Source organism: Sus scrofa, unplaced genomic scaffold, assembly GCF_000003025.6.
Source record: "Sus scrofa isolate TJ Tabasco breed Duroc unplaced genomic scaffold, Sscrofa11.1 Contig59, whole genome shotgun sequence".
NCBI lineage: Eukaryota > Metazoa > Chordata > Mammalia > Artiodactyla > Suidae > Sus > Sus scrofa.
The window spans coordinates 1,403,624-1,428,768 of NW_018085257.1; the positions used below are offsets into that span (position 1 = coordinate 1,403,624).

The 25,145-nt window shown below is 40.0% G+C and overlaps 1 protein-coding gene and 2 pseudogenes across 1 annotated transcript; 1 reads left to right on the forward strand and 2 right to left on the reverse strand.

Annotated features, from left to right (window-relative positions):
* Positions 1-5,697: 5,697 nt before the first annotated feature.
* On the reverse strand, positions 5,698-6,668 carry LOC100153237 (annotated as a pseudogene).
* A 10,091-nt stretch (positions 6,669-16,759) lies between these two features.
* On the forward strand, positions 16,760-17,431 carry LOC100621124 (olfactory receptor 1G1-like). The gene has a single exon (XM_021082254.1). The coding sequence runs from the start codon at positions 16,793-16,795 to the stop codon at positions 17,327-17,329; it is 537 nt and encodes a 178-aa protein (XP_020937913.1). The 5' UTR covers positions 16,760-16,792; the 3' UTR covers positions 17,330-17,431.
* Positions 17,432-22,743: 5,312 nt separating this feature from the next.
* On the reverse strand, positions 22,744-23,831 carry LOC100515070 (annotated as a pseudogene).
* Between the last annotated feature and the right edge of the window lie 1,314 nt (positions 23,832-25,145).

The window sequence follows — 25,145 nt, forward strand, 5'->3', positions numbered from 1 at the left end:
TTTGAGCCCACTCTAATGACATAATTTTATCTTAATTACATCTTTAAAGAACATCTCTCCAAATATGTCACATTCTGAGATGTTAGGGATTGCCGGATGCCAGCTCCGGAGGCCAGGGTGTATACATCCTGATCGGAGAGGGGCATGGTGTCGGTGAATGTACATACGGAGACAGCCTCTTTGTCCCTTCTTTCAGGGTGCTGGACTGCTCAAATTTTATTGGCAACAGTGGTTGATTATATAGACAGTTTTTCACTACAGAGTACATTACAGTGTTAAAAGTACATTGGTTAACTATTACATGGTATAGCAGCTATGCATCCAGTTTTAAGATCTCTATCTTAACTAAGCTTAGTGAGTACTTTGAAGAGAGGCCATAGACACAAGAATTTAGCATTCACAAACTTTGTTTGTAGACTGGTGCTTATCTTCAAAGCATTATGGCAGGGAGACGGTGTCAGTAAATATAAACCAACTTAATTAAACTAGCTATCACTTAAAAGCTTTTAAAATCAAAGACAAAACTCATAGCTAGGTTTTTTGGATAAGATGTGGCTAAATTCTATGGACCTCATTAAAATCCTAACTCTAAAGTTTCCTATATAACTAGTTAATAGATAAACACTATGTTTTAACTAAGTTGGATTTAAATAGGGGAAAAGTCCTTCAGGGTGACATTTTTATTATATTATTGTTATAATTTTGTTAAGTCACAAATCACCACAGTTAAATAAGAATGGGAAATAAGAATAATAAGTAAATAATCAGAAAAGACTGAGGAAAACTGAATATCCAATAAAACAGATGGAAAGACTAGGTCACCTGAGAAACAATCCATGTTCTCCAGTGCAAACATGGAAATTGTTTTTCCAGGAAAGCCCCAATTCTTCCCCATCAACATCAAAGTGAGAGCTGTGTAACCTGAGGCCTGCCCTCGGCTTTCGTGCAGGCAGGCTTTTATCCTGACCAGAGGCCCACCATTGGCATTCACCCTTCAGGTGAGCTTTTTTCCTGACCAAAAGCCCACCTTCGGCTTATACCATTCAGGTGAGCTCCCTTTCTTGGTTAAGAACCTGCCTTCAGGTTTTCCTGCCATCAGCCAAGGTCCTTTTTTTTGAGTCCCTGCATTTTCTCGGCTCCCCACAAGTGATTAGGATTTCAACTTATGAATTTTGAAGGGGACACAATTCATTCTAAAAGTTAAAAAAAAAAAAAAGGAGTTCCTGTCATGGCTCAGTGGAAACAAAACTGACTAGCATCCATGAAGTCATAGGTTCAATCCCTGGCCTTGCTCAGTGGGTCATGTATCCAGCATTGCCCTGAACTGTGGTATAGGTCACAGATGTGGCTTAGATCTGGCTTTGCTGTGGCTGTGGCATAGGCTGGCAGCTACAGCTCTGATTCGACCCTTACCCTGGGAACCTCCATATGGAGTGGGTGTAGCCCCAAAAAAGCCAAAAAAAAAAAAAAAGAAAAAGAGAGAAGTAAATAGTGCTGGATTTGTATACACCAGAGTACTAGATATTGTCCTAAGTACTTTCCTTGAGGTAATCCAAAGGTTTTCTTTGTAAAAAAAAATTTTATTGGATTATAGTTGATTTACCATGGTGTATTAGTTTCTTGTGTGCGGCAAAGTGAATCAGTCATACATATACACATATCCATTATTTTTTCCTGTATAGGTGATCGCACACTATGATTAGACTTTCATGTGCTATGCAGCAGGTTCTGGTTAATCATCTATTTTATGCAATAGTGTGTGTATATCATTTCCACCCTCCCAATTTGTCCCTCCCCCCAGTGGTTTCACTCATGATAACCATAAGATTGGTTTTGAAATCTCTGAGTTTGTTTTTGTTTGTTTGTTTAATTATTTAGGGCCACACCCATGGCATATGGAGTTTTCCAGGCTAGGGATAAAATCAGAGCTGTAGCTGCCAGCCTAGACCACAGACACAGCTATGTCAGATCCAAGCCATGTCTGTGACCTACAATACAGCTCACCACAGTTCCAGTTCCCTGACCCTCTGAGAGGGGCCAGGGATCAAACTTGCATCCTCATGGATGCAAGTCAGATTTGTTTCCACTGAGCCACAATGGGAACTCCCCAGTTACTGTTTTTTAAATAAGTTCTTTTGTGTTATGTTTTATTGGATTCCACACAAAAATGATATTGTATGATATTTGTCTTCTTTTCTGACTTACATCACTCAGGATGATAATCTCTAGGTCCCTCCATGTTGATGCCAATGGCATTATTTCATTCATTTTTATGGCTGAGTAGTATTCCACTGTAGATATGTACCACATATTCCTTATCCATTTCTCTGTTGGTGGACATTTGCATCGCTTCCATGTCTTGGCTCTTGTAAATAACACTGCAGTGAACACTGGGGTGAATATCTCTTCAAATTAGAGGGTTTTTCTTTTTCTGGATATGTGCCTAAGAGTGAAATTGTTGGATCATATTATAGTTTTATTTTTTAATGACTTTTATTTTTTCCATTATAGTTGATTTACAGTGTTCTGTCAATTTTCTACTGCGAGGAAAATTGACCCAATCACACATACATGTGTACATTCTTTTTCCTACATTATCCTCCATCATGCCGCATCACAAGTGACTAGATATAGTTCCCAGTGCTATATGGCATTTCTATATTCAGTTTTTTGAGGAACCTCCATACTGTCCTCCATAGTGGTTGCACCACTTTACATTCCCATCAACAGTATAGCAGGGTTCCTTTTTCTCCACACCTCCTTCAGCATTTATTGTTTGTTGACTTTTTGATGATGGCCATAGCAGGGGTCTAGAGTGGCTCATTCAAATTAGAGAATGAATGAGAGAACCAAAGCCAGGTTGGTAGGGAGTAGAGAGATGAACATCAAAGGGACATGGCAAGACCCACTGCATGGTGGCTAAGAATGAATGGCATCTCCATTGGATCATCATCTCACAGTATAAAGAGTAATGAGAACCAGCCTCCATTCTCAAAATAAGCCCCAGCTGTCGTGTATGGTGACAAATGAATGGAACAAGGTCAGATGTCAGCTACAGATTCTTGGGTGGGACCAAAAGATGGACAAGTCTGATAAAAGACCTGCTGTCTCTTTGGATATGTATGGAGCAAGTTGCATAATCCCTGACAGATTAGAAACCGAACTTGGAAGGAGCAATGATAGCCATGAGAAGTGGGAAATGAATGAATGGGGCTAAATTACAAATCAAAGGTCACTGAGAAATTGTTGGATTGGGTTGAAAAAAGGCAGAATTGTGTTACAATTTCCAAAAATAAAATAATATTAGGAGTTCCTGTTGAGGCACATTGGAAACAAATCTGACTATTATCCATGAGGATGTGGGTTCCATCCTGGCCTCGCTCAGTGTGTCAGGGATCCAGAATTGCCATGAGCTATAGTGTAGGTTGCAGATGTGGCTCAGACCTTGAGTTGCTGTGTGGCATAGGTCAACAGATAAAGCTCTGAATCGACCTCCTAGGCTGAGAACTTCCATATGCTGCTGGTGTGGCCCTAATAAGCTAAAATAATAATAAGTAACTTAAACTATTGAAATTAAATTACAGAAACAAAGTTTCATTTTTGCTTGCCCAGGTTTTGAGGCCTATGGTGACTGAAAATTCACTTGCTATATGTACCGGTGCTTCTTGCACCCACATCCATAGCATCCATCATAATCCATCTTTATTCACCCTTCTTCATTCATCCCAGAGGGAGACACATGTTTTCTCACTGCAGCAATGCAAGATGTCCTCATCAATTGATGAGAACTGGCATGAAAGTTCAAACTTACATGCTACACATGTAATAAAGGAATGAAATCGAGGAATAAATCCTCACCCACACAATGCTCTACCCTAAGTTAGGGCTGACTGAGGCAAAATTAAAGCAGTTCAAAGATTCCTATTCTATCATTTAAAACTTCAAGTACCTCCACTAAGTCCTTGCCTAAAATACCATGGAAGATTAATTTGTTTGACTTGGATATTTCTATCTACTAAAATACAAATACCAGAAGAATCACACAAACTGCCATTTTCCACAACAACACAGTATAAAATAATTCATCTGACTGCTATTCTTTCTTATTTTGTGGAGGTATACTCACCTTATATTAGTTTCAGGTTTACAACATAGTGATTCAATATTTTAAAAATTGCATGCCATACAAAGTTATTACAGTGTTATTGACTATATTCCCTGTTGTATACATTACATTCCTGTGATTTATTCACTTTTATAAATGGGAATTTGCACCTCTTAATCCCCTTCACCTCTTTTGCCCATATCTGTACCCCCACCTCCCACAATGTCCCCTCACCTGTGGCAACCACTGGTGTGTTCTATGAGTCTGTTTCTGTTTTGTTATATTTGTTAATTTGTTTTGGTTTTTTGATCCCATACATATGTGAAAACTATGGCATTTTTCTCTCTCTGGTTCTGAATGTTTTTCTGTATAATTCATTTTTAACTCAATTGAAAGTGTCATTCATACCAGGCATTTTAAACCAAAGAGTTATTCCTATTAACTTACATCCATTGCTTTTTTTTTAATTGAAGTATATCCATTGCTTGTTCTTTCTTTCTTGCTGGTGGCTGATTGTTTGTCTGGCTGGCTGGCTGGCTTGCTTTTTAGAGTCGTACCCACAGCATATTGAAGTTCCAAGGCTAGGGTAAAAATGAGAGTTGCAGCTACAACTATACCACAGCAACAGCAATGTGGGATCTGAGCCACATCTGCAACCCATACCATAGCTCACAGCAACACTGGATCCCTAACCCACTGAGTGAGGCCAGGGATCGAACCGTCATCTTCATGGATCCTAGTTGGGTTCATTAACCACTGAGCCACAAAGGGAACACCCAGAAGCATTTCTGATTAAACAGAATAAATAATCCTTCTGTCATTCTGAAACAAAATCAACAGATAACAAATATTTGGAAAAACAGCCATCCCTAAGAGAGAAGAACACACAGGCAAGGAGCCACAGAAAGATTAAAGTAATGAATTCACTCTGAGCACACGGACATGAGGAAGACTAGAGACCAAAACATGTGTAAAGGCATAGAGCTGACTAAATAATAGTCAATTAAGTGATTTCTCTGTCATAAATCTAACAACCCAAAAGCCCAGGATATCCGTAAGATATCCATATGTTGGAAGAATTTTTAAACAGGGACCATGGTACTATCAGCACATGATTGTGGAACAGAGATGCTGCAATTGGGAAGCACCTGGTCTGATCTGGAGGTGAAACACACATACCCACACCTGCAAAAACTTATAGAAATTTAACTAGAACATTGTGTTTATGTGTGCATAAGTACCTTTGCATGCATATAGATTTCCAAATAGATGTATGCAAAAAATTAAGTGACCAAATTTGGCTGAAGTTATAAATAGATGGAAATACAGGAGGTTCCAAATAAATATGGAAACAGCAAAGGGATTATGGTTTTCTAGAAAGGAGAGGTGCTAGGGGCAAGTAGCATTGTATTATATGAACAAAGACATGGGTAGAACGGTCCAACCGTGGCATAACAGAGACCATAGGGTGGAAAATGAAAAGGTTCAGGTTCCGTTGATGAAATAATATTTCTCCATGGAAGACTTTCCTCAGAGGCTGTGTGTGTAGGAGTGTGCATGTGTGCACACACCCCCACCCCTACACATTGTAATCAGGGCCAACAAATTTTTTTGGCTTTTGCCATAGAAAGCCTATCCATGTGAGACTTAATCCTGCTTATCAGTTTCTCCAAGCCCCGTTTCAGGTCTTTATTTCTTAAACTGAAGATAAATGGGTTCAGCATTGATGTCAGCACAGTGTAGATGACTGTTGCTATTCGGTCCTTGACAGTGTAGCTGGACAATGGCTGGAAATAGACATAACTAATACTCCCATAAAACAGAGTCACCACAGTGAGATGGGAGCTGCAGGTGGAGAAGGCTTTGCATTTTCCAGCAGCTGAGGGGATTTTGAGGATGGCTATGAGGATTCTCAGGTAAGAGATGATGATGCAGCCAAGCGGGGCCATCACAGATGCCAGCCCTTCTGTCATGGCAACAACTCCATTTACAGACATTTAAGAGCAATCCAGCTTCAGAATGGGGTTGACATCACAGAAGAAATGATGGATAACATTTGATGCACAGAAGGTGAGCGACTCACCAGGAGGACATGCAAGAGGGAGTGAAGGTAGGAGAAAGCTGTGAAGGCAGCCAGTAGCAGCACACAGCGTCTGTGGTTCATAACAGTGACATAGTGGAAAGGGTTACAAATGGCTACATAGTGGTCAATGGCCATAGCTGCCAGGAGATAACTGTCCATGTTTCCAAAGGCCAGGAAGAAATACATCTGTGCCAGGCATTCATTGTAGGAAATGGTCTTTGTCTCTGATACGAAGTTCACCAACATCTTGGGGACTATAACTGTTGTGTAGCAAATATCAGCAAAGGACAAGACGCTTAGGAAGAAATACATGGGATTTTGGAGTTGAGGATTAGAGCGGATAGCCAAGACGATGAGCAGGTTTCCCATTAAGGAGACCAGGTACATGATAAGAAAGAGGACAAAGAGTGGATTTTGGTCCTCTGGGCGAGAGGAGAGTCCCAAGAGGTTGAATTCAGAGTGTCTTGTGAGGTTGGACATTCCAATACTGTCAGTTGATGGTTCTTACATTATGGATGACATGGATTTTTTTTCCATCTTGTCCTTAAACTGAGTAGGTATAAATAGAATTTCTATCGCAATATTCTTCATCCTGAATATGGAAAAAAAATAAGAGCCAAATTTGTGCTTTCAGTTGTTCTTTTAAAACCTTGACTTAGTGATGTACAGAAAACGGATATGGGGCAGCATTGGTGAGAGAGAGAAAGTGAGAGAGGAAGAAAGGGGGAGAAGGTTGTTGAGACATTACTTTCCTTTTTCCTACTCCATGGCTGTTGATCACAGGAACAACAGAGGCAGTCTGCAAAGCAGGTTTAGGTCTGCCTCTGATTAAGGATTATCAGTGACGAACCCACATCTAGATAATCATAAATAAATCTAACTTGTGGTTGATAAATAGTCATCTTTTAAAATAAAAGATGCTTCTTTCCACATCATTTATAAAGGAAGGAAGAAAGCCATTTAAAAAGCATTGAACTGAATGTGGGCATTCCCCCTGTGGCACATCAGGATCAGCAGGCCTCTCTGGAGCACTGGGATGCAGGTTCAATCCCTGGCCTGGCATGGTGGATTAAGGATCGAGCATTGTTGAAGTTGTGGCATAGGTCACAACTGCAGCTCAGATCTGATCTCTGGCCTGGAGGCGGAGAAAGAGGAAGTGAACTTGGGTGAGAAGATTTTCTCCCCAATCTCCCTATTCATCAGCTGATGATACAAATCCTGTGGTCAGAGGAGGGGACTCACAAGTAATGGGTAAAGGAAGATTCACTTTTGCAGTATAGATCAAAAACCTCCATCTTTGGCATGAGCCTAAGTTAACTTTCTTATTCAGGGTCCAGTGATGACCAATTCTCTGAGATCAGAGATTCACACCTTCTCATCAGGCATTCATTCTCAAAGCTGATTTCTTACCTGGGAAGAACATGGTAGTCCTGCTTCATGTATTTAGTCCATTTTTTTACATTATACTCTATGGGATGATTAGTCAAAAAAGAAGACAAAATTGAGCCAAGAAACAGCATACAGCAAAGGCACCTGATTGACTGCAGACAATCTTCTTGTGCTTCTTGAAAGTGATGTTCCCTTCCTTGGATTCTTATGGTCTTCTGTCAGCTGTAGATACCCGCAGCTCCTGTTTCCTCCTGGGAGCATCCTCTACTACTGTGTCACTAAGTCCCTGGTGTTAGGTGGAGGGGAGAGTATGCACACAGACATCCATTATCCATGTGCAGGACTGTCTCCATGGATCCAGAGGAATTACAAGTCTTCTCCCTCCCAGGTGTCACCACATCCCTTTCTTGAAACCTCAAGGTATAGTGCAACTTCTGCCTAGCCTGACATAGGTGTCTAAGAGGGACAATAATGTTCTGGACCTGCCTCTTCCAACCCCTGTGAGGGCTTACCTGGGAGATGTCTCATGTATCACTGAGGATGGAGTACCAGGCAGGGACATCTGGGTCCAATTTCCCCCTTGAATTTATAAAGCTTCCACTTGGTCTCCCCTGAATCTTTCCATTTCTCCAAAGGACAACTACCCCCAGAGTTCTCCCCTCCCACAACATGTTAGGTATCTTCTGCCCCATTGCTCTCAAGCTCAAATAAAACTGCTAGTTTAGTATCTGTGGCTTATGCCTCTGTCCTCTAACAAAAGGCAAGGTCATAACCTTGGAACCTAACCTCAGGTCACCCTTCCTTTATTAGCCAATCCTCAAGGCTACTGCTCAGATATTTGTTTACCATTCCCTGCTACCACCTCTGGGGAAAGCCACTGGCTTCAGATGTTTCACCCTTTTTGTTGGGTGAAAGCACAGAGTAACCACACAGGATGCTCCTGACATTCCCTGCCAAATATATAGTGCTCACTGCCTGTCACTTGTTTGTATTGGTTTTGTTTGCCTTTTTAGCTTTTATCTTTTGTCTTTTTAGGGCCACACCCACGGCATAGAGATTCTCAAGCTAGGGGTCTAATGAAAGCTGTAGCTGCAGGCCTACACCACATCTAGTACAATGCCAGATCTTAACCCACTGAACGAGGCCAGGGATGGAACCCAAAACCTCTTGGTTCCTAGTTGGATTCATTTCTCCTGTCCCGTGATGGTAATTCCCAAGATTTCTGATCACATCTTATAGTTAAACCACCTCACTTCCTTCTATTTCTCCATTGACCTTCTTCTCAAGGCTAAAATATAGTCTCCTACAGGAAGCATCCCTTGATGACCAGATTAGAATGAAATAGCTGTCTTGGCTGTCTTAGTCTTATATATGAATTTCTATTAAACACAAATCATGTTCATTGTTATATGATATTTCACTTAAAGGAAGGCTATTAATACTTATGTACTGAGTAATGTGTAAGCCTTTCTCACATGAAGCACACAACAGACTCATAACGTGTGTGTTTATTGTCTCCCTTTTATGTGATTTTAAAAATAAGGTAACTAGCAAAATAAAGCTTGAGCCAAAGACAGTTTGAAGCCAAACAACACCATTGAATCACTTCACTAAAAGGCCTCTCTCTTTTGCTTTGACAATATTAAACATTTTTGCTAAGGAACAGCTTTCCAATGACTTAGGGAGCCAAAATGTAGCCATATTTCTTTCTTGCCAGATTAAGCTTGAAAACTCTTTGATGCCCTGATTCAAATCCAGGCCCTTATTTCAGATGCTATGTGCTATATTGCCCATGATTCAGCTATTTTATCTATGAAAACATAACTATATATTGCTTATATATAGAAATAGCTTATATGTGTGTATATATATACACACATAAAGTAAATGAGAGGAGAATCAAAACTGTATATGAGAAAAAAATCAATTAGATATGAAAGAAGGAAGTAATGGGTAATTGAGAAACAAAAAAGATGAAAGACAGAAAACAAGTAATAAAATGGTACAAGTTAAGTCCTTCCTTAGTTGCAATTATTTAAAATGAAAATGAATTAAGCTATTCAATTAAAAGGCAGAGGTTGGCAGAATGGGTTTTTTTTTTAAAAAACAACCATGATCTGACCATAAACTGTTACATGTGATTCAATTTAAATTCAGAGCCACAAATAAAAGTTTAAGGATGGAAAAAGATATTCCATGAAAAGAGTAACTAAAAGAAAGCTGAGGTGGCTATGTTAACTATCAGAAAAAAAATAAAAACTTTAAGTAAAAAAATGGTTACATGAAATAAAGAAGGACATTATATATGGATAAAAAGGTCAATACCTCAAGAAGCTATAAATTCTGATTATCCACTATGCTCTACCTTAGATCTCCAGAACTAATTCTTCTTATTAGCTGTATTCTCTGATCAACATCTTCCCTTTTATCTCACCTCCCACCCTGGCCCCTGGCAACCACCAATCTACTGTCTGATTCTGTGAGTTGAATTTTTTTAGATTCCATACACAAGTGATATCACACAGTACTTGTCTTTTGATGTCTGACTTCTTTCTTTTGTGTGTGTGTGTGTGTGTGTGTGTGTGTGTTTGTGTGTTTAAGGTCACAGCTCTGGCCTATGAAAGTTCCCAGGCTAGGGATCGAACTGGAGCTATAGCTGCTGGCCTACACCATAACTACAGCAACACCAGATCTGAGCCTTGTCTATGTCCTACACCACAGCTCATGGCAACACCGGATCCTTAACACACTGAATAAGGCCAGGGATTGAACTTGTGTCCTTATGGATGCTAGTCAGATTTGTTTCCACTGAGCCATTAGGGGAACACCTGACTGATTTATTTCACTTAGCCTAATATCCTGAGTGTCCATCCATGCTGTTATAAATGACAAGATTTTGTTTTTCATGGTGTAATCATATTCCATTGTATGTATGCTTGTATATACACCACATTTTCTTTGTCCATTCATTTGTCAACAGACACTCAGGTTGTTTCTTGGCTATTGTGAATGATGCTGCTGTGAACCTGTAGTTTTAATGTATCATTGTACCCAGCACACAAGCAAGAGCTCACTTCCCCTTTTTACACAGCAGTTGCCTGAGCACTGACGTGGGTGGATGTATTTTTTCATTCTTACCACCCCATGCACATTAGCTAGAAATCTTCCTAGAGCAATGATCCAAGGCAAAATTAAGCTGAAACAACTGACAATATTTACAACTTAAATGTAAAGAATACTACAACAGTCAGGAAAATTCAAATGAACAATGTTAAGGGAATGTGATAGATCATGTTTTACTGAAATGAAATTGGCAGTATTAGGTGTAATAGAGAAAGAAATTGCCTTAGATCTGGTTACATTTTTAATGTTTCTATATTTTTGCTTTAATATCCTTATATGCAGAATGGTTATTTAAAGAAGTAGATAAAAATGATGTTAGTAACATCAAGCTGTGTTTAATAGCTTAGGAAAATCAAATATCATACTGATCCAAAATTACCAATAAAGAATCCTAAAATACAAAGTTATTAAAATGTCACTTCACAACTCTTTAAAGCTGTCCTGTTCATTTGAAAAAGTTTAGTCTTTTGACTTTGTCTAGATCAGCATGAAATGAGGATCTAGAGAGCTAAAGGGATCTAATTAATCACAGTAGTAATAACAATAAATAACAATTACCATTTATTGAGTCCTTTACATGAGGCAGTGTCCTCATGTCATTATTCACAGCATTTTATTTATTGTCTCTTACTCTCTGAATAGTACCTCATTATCTTTCTGCAGCAATCAACCTTAGCAGGATGGCTATACTGCATCTTAGTGGCACTGATGTTGATCTTTCTGTATGGAGTAGAGAGTCACAAAGGTAGGATTTAGTATAGAGATGGCCATCAGTTGGGGTATACCCATTTTGAAGACCATAGATTCTTTTGTAATTTCAGGAAGATTAGTTTAAGTGAGCCATTGTTATGGTCTATAAAACCAGCAGCATGGAACTGATAGGGGAGGTGGAAGTTTCCTTGAATGCCTTGTCCACAAGTCCAGCATCATGCATTTTGAGAAGAGAAGTGAGTGCCTTGGTCTTTTTTCTGGGAATCCACAAGAAATAAGGGGTGTTTTGATGAGGTTCTGTGTGCTACCTTGAGCAGTGGCAGGTCTGGTGGATGGGAAAATAATATTCCACTCTAGGAGTTACCCATTCTAGCTCAGTGGTAATGGACCTGACTAGTATCCATGAAGATGGGATTCATTCCCTGTCCTTGCTCAGTGGGCTACAGATGCGGAATTTCTTTGAACTGCAGTATAAGTCACAGACACAGATCAGATCTGGCATTTCTGTGGCTATGGTGTAGGCCTGCAGCTATAGCTCCAATTCAACTCCTAGCCTGGGAGTTTCCATATGCTGCTGGTGTAGCCCTAAAAGAAAAAAAAAGACAAAAAAGAAAGATGCCACTGTAGATTATCTACCAAGGTCAAATCATAGGTGGTGGCACTGGCTATTGGGGACAGTGGCTCAATAAAACCTATTTGCCAGTGACTCTATGGAATCTCCATGGGAGTGCCACCTCAGTGATTATATAGCCAATGATGGGTCTTTTCACATAGGGTGCCTAGGCTTAACACCATGTGGTCTATAACAGAGTAAAGGGAACACCCTTTGCATGTAGCCCAAGACACAAGGGCAGAGGGGCCTCTATGACCTGATGTTTCATAGGCTCTGAGCCAAAAGGAAAGGAAATACATCTGGACTTTTACATGAAGTAGTTTCATCTCTGGCCTCTAAAATCTGTGCAAATCTATCAGCTTGGATGTTAGATTGGGCCTCAGAAGTCTGAGTCTTGCTTTTGGCAGAGACATGTAAGATCTTAATTTGTATCTTTTATATTTGACAACCAAGGAATTCCCAGAGTTCATTATTCCAAAGAGGGCAACCCTGAATGAGAATTATTCTTGCTATTGGCCAAAAACAAAGTGCTAAACCACTGGCAATGGCCAGTTTCTAAAGATGTATAATTGGAGCCAGGTGCTGCCCAGGGCCTCTACCAATGCCAAGATGAGCACCTGGAGTTCAATCAACTGTTCTGACCAATGGATTCCATCCTTGATCAGGGGAATCTCAATTGGGCAATGAAAAGCAGCAGTTCTCCAGTGAGCTCCATCGTGTATAATGGTGGTGCTAACATATGTAAATATTTGAACTCCCTTTCCTGTTCACTTAGTTAGTCCCAAAATATTTCCTCAGGTAGCCAAGGAATCCAGGAGAAGGATGACCTCCTCTGGCATTCTGGCATCTGGCAAAGGATAGAGGACTGAGAAGGCCACCTCCTGCAGGTGGAATATATCAGGGTTCAGGTTTGCTCCATCCTATAGATACCATTTCCATTTCAGCAAAGAGGCCTCCAAAACCATCTCAGCTTTTAGGGTGATGTTTCAATGACTTAGAGTATAGTGGGTAAATGAGTGTAGAGGATAAAAGTTTCAGATCTTGTGATAACTTCTGTTTCCAGCAAAGCTCAGGATGAATCCAGCTCTAACAGTGTATAGCATGGGGCCTAAGTAGGCAATCTTTTATGCCAGAACTCTGTGGGCAAGTTATAGCTTGTATGGGCAGTTCAGAGATAACAAGAGAAAAAGGAAGTAGATACCAGAGCCTTTATTTATTTATTTATTTATTTATTTATTTATTTATTTAGTCTTTTTGTCTTTTTAGGGCCACATCCTCGACATATGGAGGTTCCCAGGCTAGGGGTCTAATTAGAACTCTAGCCACCAGCCTATGCCACAGCCATAGCAACTCAGAATCTGAGCTGCATCTACAACCTACACCACAACTCACTGCAAAGTTGTATACTTAACCACAAGGACAGGGATCCAACCTGTGTCCTCATGGATGCTAGTTGGTTTCACCAACTGCTGAGCCATGACAGGAACACTCAGAGCCTATATTTTAATGGAGTTTCTAATAGGCACTAATGAAAATGTCTGTTACATGATCTTCTGTGCCAAATCCAGGGCCTTCTATTATAATGGGCCCTATTCATTGTGGGCTGATTTGCTGGTGATCCCATAAATAGGCCTTGGAAGTATTTGTAAATAGGGAATATCCTGCTTCTAGAAGCCAAAAATACATAACAAGTGTTGGGCCTGCTTGAGATTTGTTGAAGCTGCCAAAGTGGGGAGTTATCTTTGTGCCTGGTCATGAATGGAATGGCCCTCAGTGGATTAGATGGTGCTTAAGAATTTAATGGAGTTAGCAGGCCCCTGAACCTTAGGTGGGGAAGACCCCCTCCCCTCTTACTAAGTGCAGTGGTGGTATTTGTTGTGTGTGTATCTAGTGAATCTCCTAAGAGGATGTAACCAAGGCAGTATCATTATCAGGTGCCTGGGACAGATTGGTCTGATTAAATGCTTGCCAACAGAGATTGTGTGTGGTGACAGATCTGTTGAGGTACTCAAGCAGAGGTGTATCTTGTCCTTTCAAAAGTGAGTATAAACTGAGGCCAAGATGTTGTTCAAGTTGGCACTTAATTGAACATATCACACAAGCCTAAAACAGCCAAGTATTTGCCCATGAAGCCTGAATGGCCTTGATTATTACAATTATGTTAAGTATAAGGGCCTTAATGAATGGAACTATGGCATAAGGCTAATCTACCACTAGCAACCACTGATTCCTTCTAGTTTTAACATCAGGGCAAATTGGGCTGTTAAGTTGAGAAATAGCAGGGATAATTTTCCTTTTTCTTGAAAGGTCTTATACAATGAGTCTCAATCCTTGAAGTCCTTGTTTTCCCAAGACATGCCATGCCCCTAATGAGGTTGGAGGGGTTGGCACTGTGTTAGATCAGGGAATAGGGCAGTGGGTTCTGCACCTTAGGAACCCAAGTTCTGGGTAGGAGGAGATTGGATGTACTGGGTAGCTTGTCATAGAAGAGCCTGGAGCTCCATGGGATTTTTCCTAGAAACCATATCCCATAATCATTGGGAAGCCAATACCAGAGTCTCCAATACCATGTCTTTTGATGGGGGTCCTACCCTGATAGGAGCTATCCCTGGACACTCTGAAATGGGGGGGTTTACATGTCATTTTTGGAAGTGAGGATCTGGGTAACAGAGTGCTCCTCAGGGCAGACAATAATTTTGGGTCATCAAGGGAATCATTAATAGTAGTCACTTGTGTAATCCAAGGGTGCAAGGAAGACTTAGAATTTTCTGACACTCCCTGAACCATATCCACCAGGGGTCTGTGTCAATGGTAGACTGTTTAGGACTGGTTAGGGCTTCCCATCCCTCAAGGTGCTCAACATTGTATCACACCAAATTCCTTGACAACTTGTGTGCCCCTTCTGAAGTTTTCCATTTGATGAAGCCAAGTCTTAAACCAGCCTTCTGTTCCCACATCACGTTCTGTCTCAAAACCATCTCCCTGTTCTCCATGATGTTCTAACTTTTTAATATTGTTACTGCCATTTCCTGGATTGTTGGTTTATCCCAGTTTCCCAAGGTGGGTGGGAGCCAGCAGTTTAAACGAATTGCCCTCTTAGCCATAATTTGAAACTGAAAGGCTCAGAGCAAGTAAAGTACAAGGAAATCTTTGGGCCAGTTCAGAGTTAAAGTTAGCTGTACTCCACCTCCTGTTCTTGCTCCCTTCTGCTTTTTTAAATTTCTTATTGGACTATAGTTGATTGACAGCATTGAGTCACTTTCTGCTGTACAGCATGGTGGCTCAGTTTTACACACACACACACACACACACACACACGCACACACACACTTTTCTCATACTATCTTCCATCATGGTCTGTCCCAAGAGACTGGATATAGTCCCCTGTGCTGTACAGTAGGACCTCATTGCCCATCTATTCTAGATGTAATAGACTTCCTTCTTCCACAGTTTCCAGTTCTCCCAGGGGAAACCCCAGAGCAACCACCACACTAAGAACAGATATACACATCCCCAGAGACAAAACTTACCACATGCAAAACCACCAATAAACATACTCTTCACTCCCTCCTCCCATGCTCCTCAGTGAATTCTGGTGCCAGGAGACAAAGTGTGAAGCTGGAGCAATTACTTCATGTTTGTCCCTGTGGATCCAGGGACTCATGCTCCAGAGACCCAGAACCTAGACATATGCCCATGAGAATGTGCCCAAAACACCTCTCACCACCAACACCACAATCTGGGTGCTACTCTGCAGCTGGCCCAGTGTCACCTGCAGCTGTGGGTCTTCTCACCCTTCTCATCCATCATAGGCTAAGAAGAGCCTTCAGTGCTTGAGGCATGGGCCTCTGAGACCAAAACGGACCTGTAGGAACAGGGTGGGTTCCTTTTTGGGGGGGGGGCAGAGAAATACGGTGAGTGCTATGAGAAAGGGGCAGGGTTGTTTTCCCTCTGAGACCCACAGAGACCCCAGTCCCTATCCCTGCCTCCTGTTCTAGGTCATCCTGAGATGATATGTGGTACCTGCTCCCCTACAGAGCAAGTCATGTAGGTCTTCTTCTTGCAGAGGAAGGTTCAATTCAGAGATGACCTTTACTCAGGGTGTTTAAGAATGTGGTGAAGAGCGTCAGAGTCCAGGTTTGTATTTATTTGTTTCTTTGGGACTTGGTGAAATTGACTTAATGTTCCTGAGCTTCTTCCATGATATGCAGGTAACAAAAGCAAGCTACTCACAGGTAACTTAGTTAGAGATGCTATGATGTACAGGGATTTGGGTTCAGCAAATGGTAGTTCTGAATGCCTATATGCTACAGAGCAAGGATGGAAATAACGTGAACCTCACCTCCTGGGCCAGCATATAGCACTTTGCTTTTGTGCCTTAATACCTCTGCCTGCTTGTTCTCCCTTCTCAGATGGACTGAAGGGTAGGGAAGCGTTAAGGGAGATTGAGGAGGGAGGGTCTAGGGATCTGATAAAATCACATCTACTGAATAGAATATGACCACATCATTATGATTATATCATTGGAGGCCACATGTGTTACTCCTTCTACAATTTTCCTATATCTGTTTTCTCTTTCTAGAAAGAGAGGTATCATGTACCAAAACAACTGGTCCGCTGTCACAGAATTCCTTCTCTTGGGTCTCTCTGAGAAATCAGAGCAGCAGTATCTCCTATTCAACATCTTCCTGGGCATGTACCTGGCCACCATGTTGGGAAATCTGCTCATCATCCTGGCCATTGGCTCTGACACACACCTCCACATGCCATGTACTTCTTCCTGGCCAACCTCTCTTTGGCTGATGCCTGCTTTTCTTCCACCACTGTCCCCAAGATGCTGGTGAACATCCAGACACACAGTCAGACCATCTCATATGAGGGGTGTTTATCCCAGATGCACTTGTTCATGACATTCGGGGCACTGGATGACTTCCTCTTGGGGGTGATGGCCTATGACCGCTATGCAGCCATCTGCAGACCTCTGCACTACTCCACACTCAAGAGTCCTCTTGTGTGCGTGCTCCTTCTTGCAGCATGCTGGGTTCTCACCAGCCTCGCCGCCCTCTTACATACCCTGCTTATGGCTAAGCTTTCATTCTGTGCTGTCAACACCATCCATCGCTTCTTCTGTGATGTGGTCCCTCTTCTGCAGCTCTCCTTGCCAGAGGCCACCTCCGACAGCCAGGGAGTATACACATTTCCCGATAGGAGAGGGACACGTGTTGGCTTTTGCAATGGAGACAGCCTCTTTGTCCCTTCTTTCAGGGCACTGGACTGCTCAAAGTTTATTGGTATAACTGGTTGATTATATAGACAGTTTTTCATTACAGATTACATCATAGTAAGTACATTGGAAAACTATGGGGCTTTGTTTTGTGATCACATGGTACAGTAGCAATACATCACATTCTAAAATCTTCAACTTAACTAAATTTAATGAGTACAATTCAAGGACAAACAAGTGTAGCATATCATGTGGGAAAGAGGAGACTCAGCACAAACTATCTCATGGCCAGTCAATTTCCACAAGCTGAAGAAGTTACAGACACAAAAATCTGGCATATGCAAATCTTGTTTTTAGACTAATATATATCAAAATATATAATGTCAGTCAAAATTTCAGTTGTTATTCTAATGAATGTGTGATGACTATTTTTTTTATTAAATGACTCAACCCATGTTTATTAATTTTTGCCATTTTCCAGATACTGTGTCAGGCAGAGGAGGTGTTGATTCCATGCCTTTATAATTATGCATTTTTGTGCATGGGGTATAGTTGTTCACATGTATGCAATTAAATATAATATGGACAGTGAATTATGCTGGAGGCAGCTGTACACAGTCCTAGAGATTTCATCAGAAGTCAGGGTTGTGGTGGCAGTTAAATTTCCACTTCTATCAGGTGCAGTTTTGTTCTTGCTATTTTCACACTAATTTCCCTCCTGCAACTTTTGAGTTTCTCTTAGGTTTTCAGTAGTTTGGCTGAAAACTACTGTTGTATTTTCATTTATGTTCACTCTGCTTTGATTTCACTTGACTTCTTGAGTCTGTGAGTTGATGTTTATCACTGGTTTTGGAAAAATCTCAGACACTATAATCTAGAATATTGTCTCTGCCCCATTATTTCTGTCTTCTCATTCTGGGGCTTTAACTAAATAAACATGTGTATGTTAACATTTTCCATGTTTTCTTCATGGCTTTTAAGTCTCTATTACATTCCTTTTTAAATTTATTTTTATTATTTAATCATTTATTTATATATATATATATATTTTTTTCTATTCTACAGCATGGTGACCCCATTACACTATTTTAATTTCTTCTCTCTTTATGATTCCATTATGAGTTTATTAATCTTATTTTCTGTGTGTTGAATTTGCTGTTAAACCACCTGGTTATTTTTTTTTTGGTATTAAGATATAATTCATATGTCACACAGTTCACCCACTTAATGTGTGCAATTAAATGATTTTAATTATATTCACAGAGCTAATCAATCACACATAAGTTTTGAACCACTGTATTTTTCAAGGAATTTGTTTCTCTCTTCCAATTTAACAAATTTGTTCATATAAAGTTCACCATCACTTATCAGAGAGAAATTTCCTTTCCTTCCTTATACAGTCTAATTTTTCCTCATTTATTCCTAATTATCTAGCAACGGTTTATCAACTTTTCCGATCTTTTCAAAGAATCAAATTGTTTCTTTTAATTATCTCTATTTCTTATCAGTGTGATATTTCACTAGCTTCTGCATTTATCTTTATTATTTCTTCCCAATCTTACTTTTGGTTTATCTTTTCCTTCCTTCTATAGCTTCCTAAGCTAGAAGATTTAGATGGTGCTTTTTATTCTCTTTCATTGTAAGCACTTAATGTGATAAATTTCCCTTTAAACATTGCTTTATCTGCAACTCATCCACTTGGATACATTGTCTTTTTAGCATCTTAATATTCAAAATAATATCTTATACCCCATGTGATTTATTTTTTTGACTTGTGTGTTTTTGAAGTGTGGTGGTTAATTTCCAAATATTTAAGGTTTTCCTTCATATTTTATTACTATTGATTTCTTTTTTAACTTTTTGCTTTTGAATTTCTTTATACTTGTTGATTAAGGAAAAATTTTAGACTTGCAAAATACTAAAAAAATAGTAAAAAGTGTTCTTATATACCTTATTATCAGTGTCCCCAATTACTGCAGTGTAATTATCAAATCAAAGAATTCATATTGATAAAATTCTCTTAAATAGTCAGCAGACCTCATTCAAATTTTGTTACTTGTCCCAGTAATATCATTTTTCAGATAGGATCAAATCCCAAGATCACATGTTACATTTCGCTGTTAAACTTTCCTTTAATTTTGTACAGTTTTGTTTTTCATGACCTTGACACTTCTGAAGAGTCCTGGACAGTTATTTTGTAGAATATCCCTCATCTGGAGTTGTCTGATGTTTCCTTATGATTGAACCCAGATGATAGGACTTTGACATGCCAAAAAAGTGAAACTGTATCCTTATTATATCATATCAGGAAGTGAATTGTGTTGGTATGTTTTGGTCTCTTGGTTGAAATGCTGTTTGCTTTTATTTGTGACAGACATTACAAATATCTTATTTCAGTTAGTTGTCTTTGACTTTTTTTTATAGTTTTGCTTCACCATGAAAAGTTTAAAGCACTTATATGATCAAATTTTTATCGCCTCTTGACTTTGAGTCAAAGTTGTTCTCTATGCAGACATTAAAGAGAAATTTACCATGTTTCCTTCTAGTACTTTACACCAATGTACTCATTGTTATAGTACATTTATTAAACAATGGATGTTTGTATGAGCACTTATTATACTCTAAACTTAAATTTCTGAATATTCTATTCACTTGTCTATTTGTTTATTCATTCACCAGTTGCACACTCTTTGAATTATTGCATGTAAGATACACTTTCTCTCCTCATGCAGCTAAACACCTGGACCACAAATAGCTAAATGTTAACAGCTATTTACAGTAGTTTTCTAGAGAAGCCTGCAAAGATCTGTGGGTATATAGAAGTATGAATTAATAACTCTCTCTGAATCAATGAACCCAGGAGGACTTCACTCAGAAGGAAACGTTTGCAATGGGTTTTGAAGTGAGGGTAGGTCATTGCAAAACAGAACATAGGAGACATTTTTCATTGTAGGAAGAAGTGAATATGAAAAGATACAGAATTAAATCAGGAGAGGAAAATGAGGAGCTCTTGCTCTGTGGGTGTGGTGACATGGGATATCTACTGTTCCTAATCTCAAAATCTCCAAGCATTTTCTTGATGTCAGTTTGACAGTGTACGCAGACAGGGAACTGGCACTTAAAATGGTTCTTGGCCATTTAATTCATTGACTAGTGCATGTTTATGATTCAACTGAAACTCAAATACTAGAAAATAAGAAAATGGAGTTCCCGTTGTGGCGCAGTGGTTAACGAATCCGACTAGGAACCATGAGGTTGCGGGTTTGGTCCCTGCCCTTGCTCAGTGGGTTAACAATCCGGCGTTGCTGTGAGCTGTGGTGTAGGTTGCAGACGCGGCTCGGATCCTGCATTGCTGTGGCTCTGGCGTAGGCCAGTGGCTACAGCTCTGATTAGACCCGTAGCCTGGGAACCTCCATATGCCGCGGGAGCGGCCCAAAGAAATAGCAAAAGAAAGACAAAAAAAAAAAAAAAAAAAAAAAGAAAATAAGAAAATGTAGTAAAATCAACATCTAGACTAGACTTCAGGCAGCTTGAAATGTCAGGGATTTTCTTCTGCTCTTGTACCCATGGTCAGCATCATTAGAAGGCATGGAGAGTAGCAGAGAATTTCAATTGCATGCACCATTCAAGGGAGAGGTGGTCCAGGGTAACGTCAGAGTCTTAGTGTTAAAAGGGGGAGGGGCAGGATGTGGGGTGGATGGGGAGTTTGAGGTTGGTAGATGCAAATTATTACACTTAGAATGGATAAGCAATGAGGTCCTCCTGTACAGCACAGGGAACTATATCCAATTTATTGGGATGGAACATGATGGAAGACAGTATGAGAAAAAGAATGTTACATATGTATGACTGGGTCACTATGCTGTCTAGCAGAAAGTGACACAACACTTTAAACCCACTATACTTTAATAAAAATAAAATTAAAAAAGGAATATATCACCAATACCTTTTTAAACTTAGAGGAAATTTCCTGGTACCAGTGATTCATGCACTAGAGAAAAGGTTGGAGTGGACATGTCACCTTATGCACTGTAAATGGAAAATTTCAGACTGCTCTCTGATAAGAGGTGGAAGGGAAGAGAAGGGAATGGAGGTGCTGGGAGAAGAAAAAGAAAAAGAGAAAAATCTCTATTATTTGCACTTTAAGTAGAAGTAGATTACAGCATATGTATTAGACACTGTGATAAGAATTTTATATGTGTTACCATTTAGATGAATTCTCACAAGAGACTTAGATGACAGTTAACTATAGTTGATATTAACCACCCACTTGTTTATATTTGGAAACAGAGACTCTGGGATGTTGAGAACTTGCTGAGTCACACGGGCAGTGAATGGTAAATCTAGTACTTAAACACAAGTATTTCTGACACTAATGTAAGTCTTACTTTCATTTTTAAAAAGAAACTATTTTCAGAATTCCCTCATGGCTCAGTGGGTAAGGATTCAGGATTGTTACTGCTGTGGCTCTGGTTATAGCAGCCGTGGTGAGGGTTCAATCCCTGGACCAGAAACTTCTGCTTGCCACAGGCATGGGCAAAAACAAAAACAGAAACTATTGAAAAAAATCTGAGTGCATCAGTGAGATCTCAGTAGAGTCTCAGTGATGGGGGGAAGAACCCACAGAGAGCAGTGCAAGTTCTGAAATTTCTTCTACATATTAATAAAAAATCCTCTGCAGATTATTAGGATATATCCTTAGCTGCATCTCTAGGGGAGAGACTATATCCAGGTTCTTGAGATAGACCATGATGGAAGATAATGTGAGAAAAATATATATATATGACTATGTCACTTTGCTGTACAGCAGAAATTGACACAATGATGTAAATCAACTATACTTTAATCAAACACACAGAAATGGCCACAGTTTTATTTGAAAAACATCTAAGCATGGACTGTTGGCATAGTGCTAAAGAATGATGATGGTTCGATGAAAGAAACTTGGTGAGAGTGTCAGGCAGTGTGGTCCAAGTGTGCTTCTCTCCAATCCTGTGGCTTGGTGCAGAAGTCATTTCAAAATGTCTAAGTTAGGACTTAGGCTCAAGCAGAGTGTGTGACCTCTTGGGGAAGCAGAATCTCTGAAGCTGTATATACTCTATTCTCTAGCTTCTTAGTCATTTTACCTCATTTTCAAATCAGTTGCTTATATTTGGAGAAGTTGTAGATTGGAACTGCATATGTGAACAGTGTGAAGTAAGCAAAAAAGAAAAAAAAGATGAATATATGTATTTCATGTGCATTTATCAGAGTATGCATGTTGGAATCAGATATCTGAGTTCAAATTCTGGCTCTGCCACTTATTAGTTGTCTAACTCCAAGTTTAATAATTTAATCTATATGAGCCTTTTCTTCCTCTTCTGCATAATGTATATATTAACCACAAAGGCGTATGTTGACCATTACTGAAAAAATGAAGATCTAAAAAATTTATACTTATTTATTTTTTTTTCTTCTGACCCTCCCAGAAACCCTACATGATGGAAAGTGTTTTATTATCTCCTTTTTTTTTTTGAGTGAGGAAACCATGGGTCAATGAGATTATTTAATTTGCCCTGGGTTGGAAAGCTAGCAAATGGCAGATGCAGGATTTGGATGGCGACACCAAGATAATTCTCTAAATTGATTTCCCCTGAAATCCCCAAATGATGTCCTTGGGCTAATGGAGATTGCAGTGCCCTTCTGCTCAGGAGTCTCCCCAAGGCCCTCTTCATGTCTCTGTTTCTCCGGCTGTAGATGAAAGGGTTCAGCATGGGGGTCAGCACAGCATACATCACTGTTGCAACCCAATCCTTGCTGGCTGCATCTGCTGAGGAGGGAAGGAATTACATGCCAGTACAGACACATAGAATAAGCAAATTGCCAAGAGGTGAGAGCTGCAGGTGGAGAAGGCCTTCCACTTCCCCCTTGCTGATGGGATTCTCACAATGGCAGCCACGATGCGGGCATAAGAAATGATGATTAGCAAGGGGATCAAGATGGTTAACGCCTCTCCCCAGTAGGTCAACACACACTGGTTGGCATAGGTGTCGGAACAAGAGAGCTTCAACAGGGGGAGAAGGTCACAAAAGTGAAGAATGCTATTGTCAGTGCAGAAGGATAACTGAGCCAGGAGAATGGTGTGGGTTAGAGAGTATGAATGTGTGAGGATTAGGATGCAGTATCTGGGGCTCATGACCAAGTTGTAGTGCAGAGGATGGCAGATAGCCACAAACCGGTCATATGCCATCACTGCCAGGAGGAACACATCTAGACCGATGAACCACAGGAAGAAGTAGATCTGAGACAGGCAGCCAGAATCGGTGATGGTACGCCTGTGAGCCTGGATGTTGACCAGCATCTTGGGGACCGTGGTAGATGATAAAGCCAGGTCGGTGAGGGAGAAGTTGGCCAGGAAGAAGTACATGGGGGTGTGGAGCTGTGGACCAGAGCCAATGGCCAGGATGATGGCAATATTCCCCACCACGGTGATCAGGTACATGGCCAAGAAGATGCCAAAGAAGAGAGGCTGCTGTTCCTGCTGCTCAGACAGGCCCAAGAGGAGGAATTCAGAGACTCCAAATGTGTGGTTTCCTGCTTTCATCTCACTGGTGTTAACTAAGGAATAAAATGAAGGCTGATGCATCCAAAACTTTTCTTGCCCTAATATTGTCTAGATGGAAACAAAAGCATAAGATAGAGATGGAATCAGGATATTAGCAGCCATGCATTATCTCATTTAAACCTGGAAGAGATCTATGAGATTGTTATCATTATACCCATATTACAGGTATAATGATGAAGAAAAACAGGTAAATTTCAAATCTGGCCATTCCAACGTTAGAACCTGTGATCTATTTTTTAATTTTGGCTGCAACCCTGGCACCCAGAAGTTCCTTGGCCAGGGAATCAAGCCTTTGCCACAGCAGTGATAACAACAGATCCTTAACCCACCAAACCATGAGGGAACTACCTAGAGTCTGACCTTTACCTCCCTACCAATCTGCCTCTAATGAGGTACCAAGGACTACTTCATTTCTTTACTCCAGCTTCAATGAATACATATTTTGGTCAGCCTTTTCTCTAAGAACCAGAGAAGCAATGGTTCATACCTTTATGTGGATAGCATGCTAATCAGAGGAGACATGTCATAAACAAATACTTAAATGAGAATCTAAACTGTGTAGAGCTGGGAACTATTTCTAGTCACTTATGATGGAGCATGGTAATGTGAGAAAATAGAATGTATACATGTATGTGTAACTGGGTCACTATGCTGTACAGTGCCAGAGTCCAGCTCCAGCAGCCAGCGTGTCTCTGCAGAGATGGACAGCGTTGGCAGATGCAAATGGAGACAGCCTTTTTGTCCTTTCTTTCAGGGCACTGGACTGCTCAAATTTTATTAGCATAAGTAGCAGTTTATATAGACAGCTTAATTGTAACACATCACAGTGCTTAGATCATATTTTTAAAAGTTAAACTTTTAGATTATATGGTACAGTAGATATACATTGTATTCTAAGGATTTTAATTAAAACCAAGGGATACAATACATCATGTAAAACTATAATGGGTACAAAACATCATGTGGAAAAAAATTATATAAAAATAAGAACTTTTGGTACAAAGCATCTTGTGGTTACTACCTATTATTATGTTAAGTTAGTCATTAACAGCCAGAAAGGTCACAGGTATAAGAATCTGACATTAACAAAGTTCATTTTTAGATTAAAACTTCAAAGTATTATGGCAAGGGGACAGAAGAAGAAATCATTTTTATTTCTCAATCAACCAATTTATTAAAACTTAAAAGCTTCCCAGAAAATTAAAAAGAATTATAATTATTATGTTTTTTAACATGAATAATGCATACATATTTTCAACCTATTGTGTACTCCAAAATACCTAACTCTAAGAC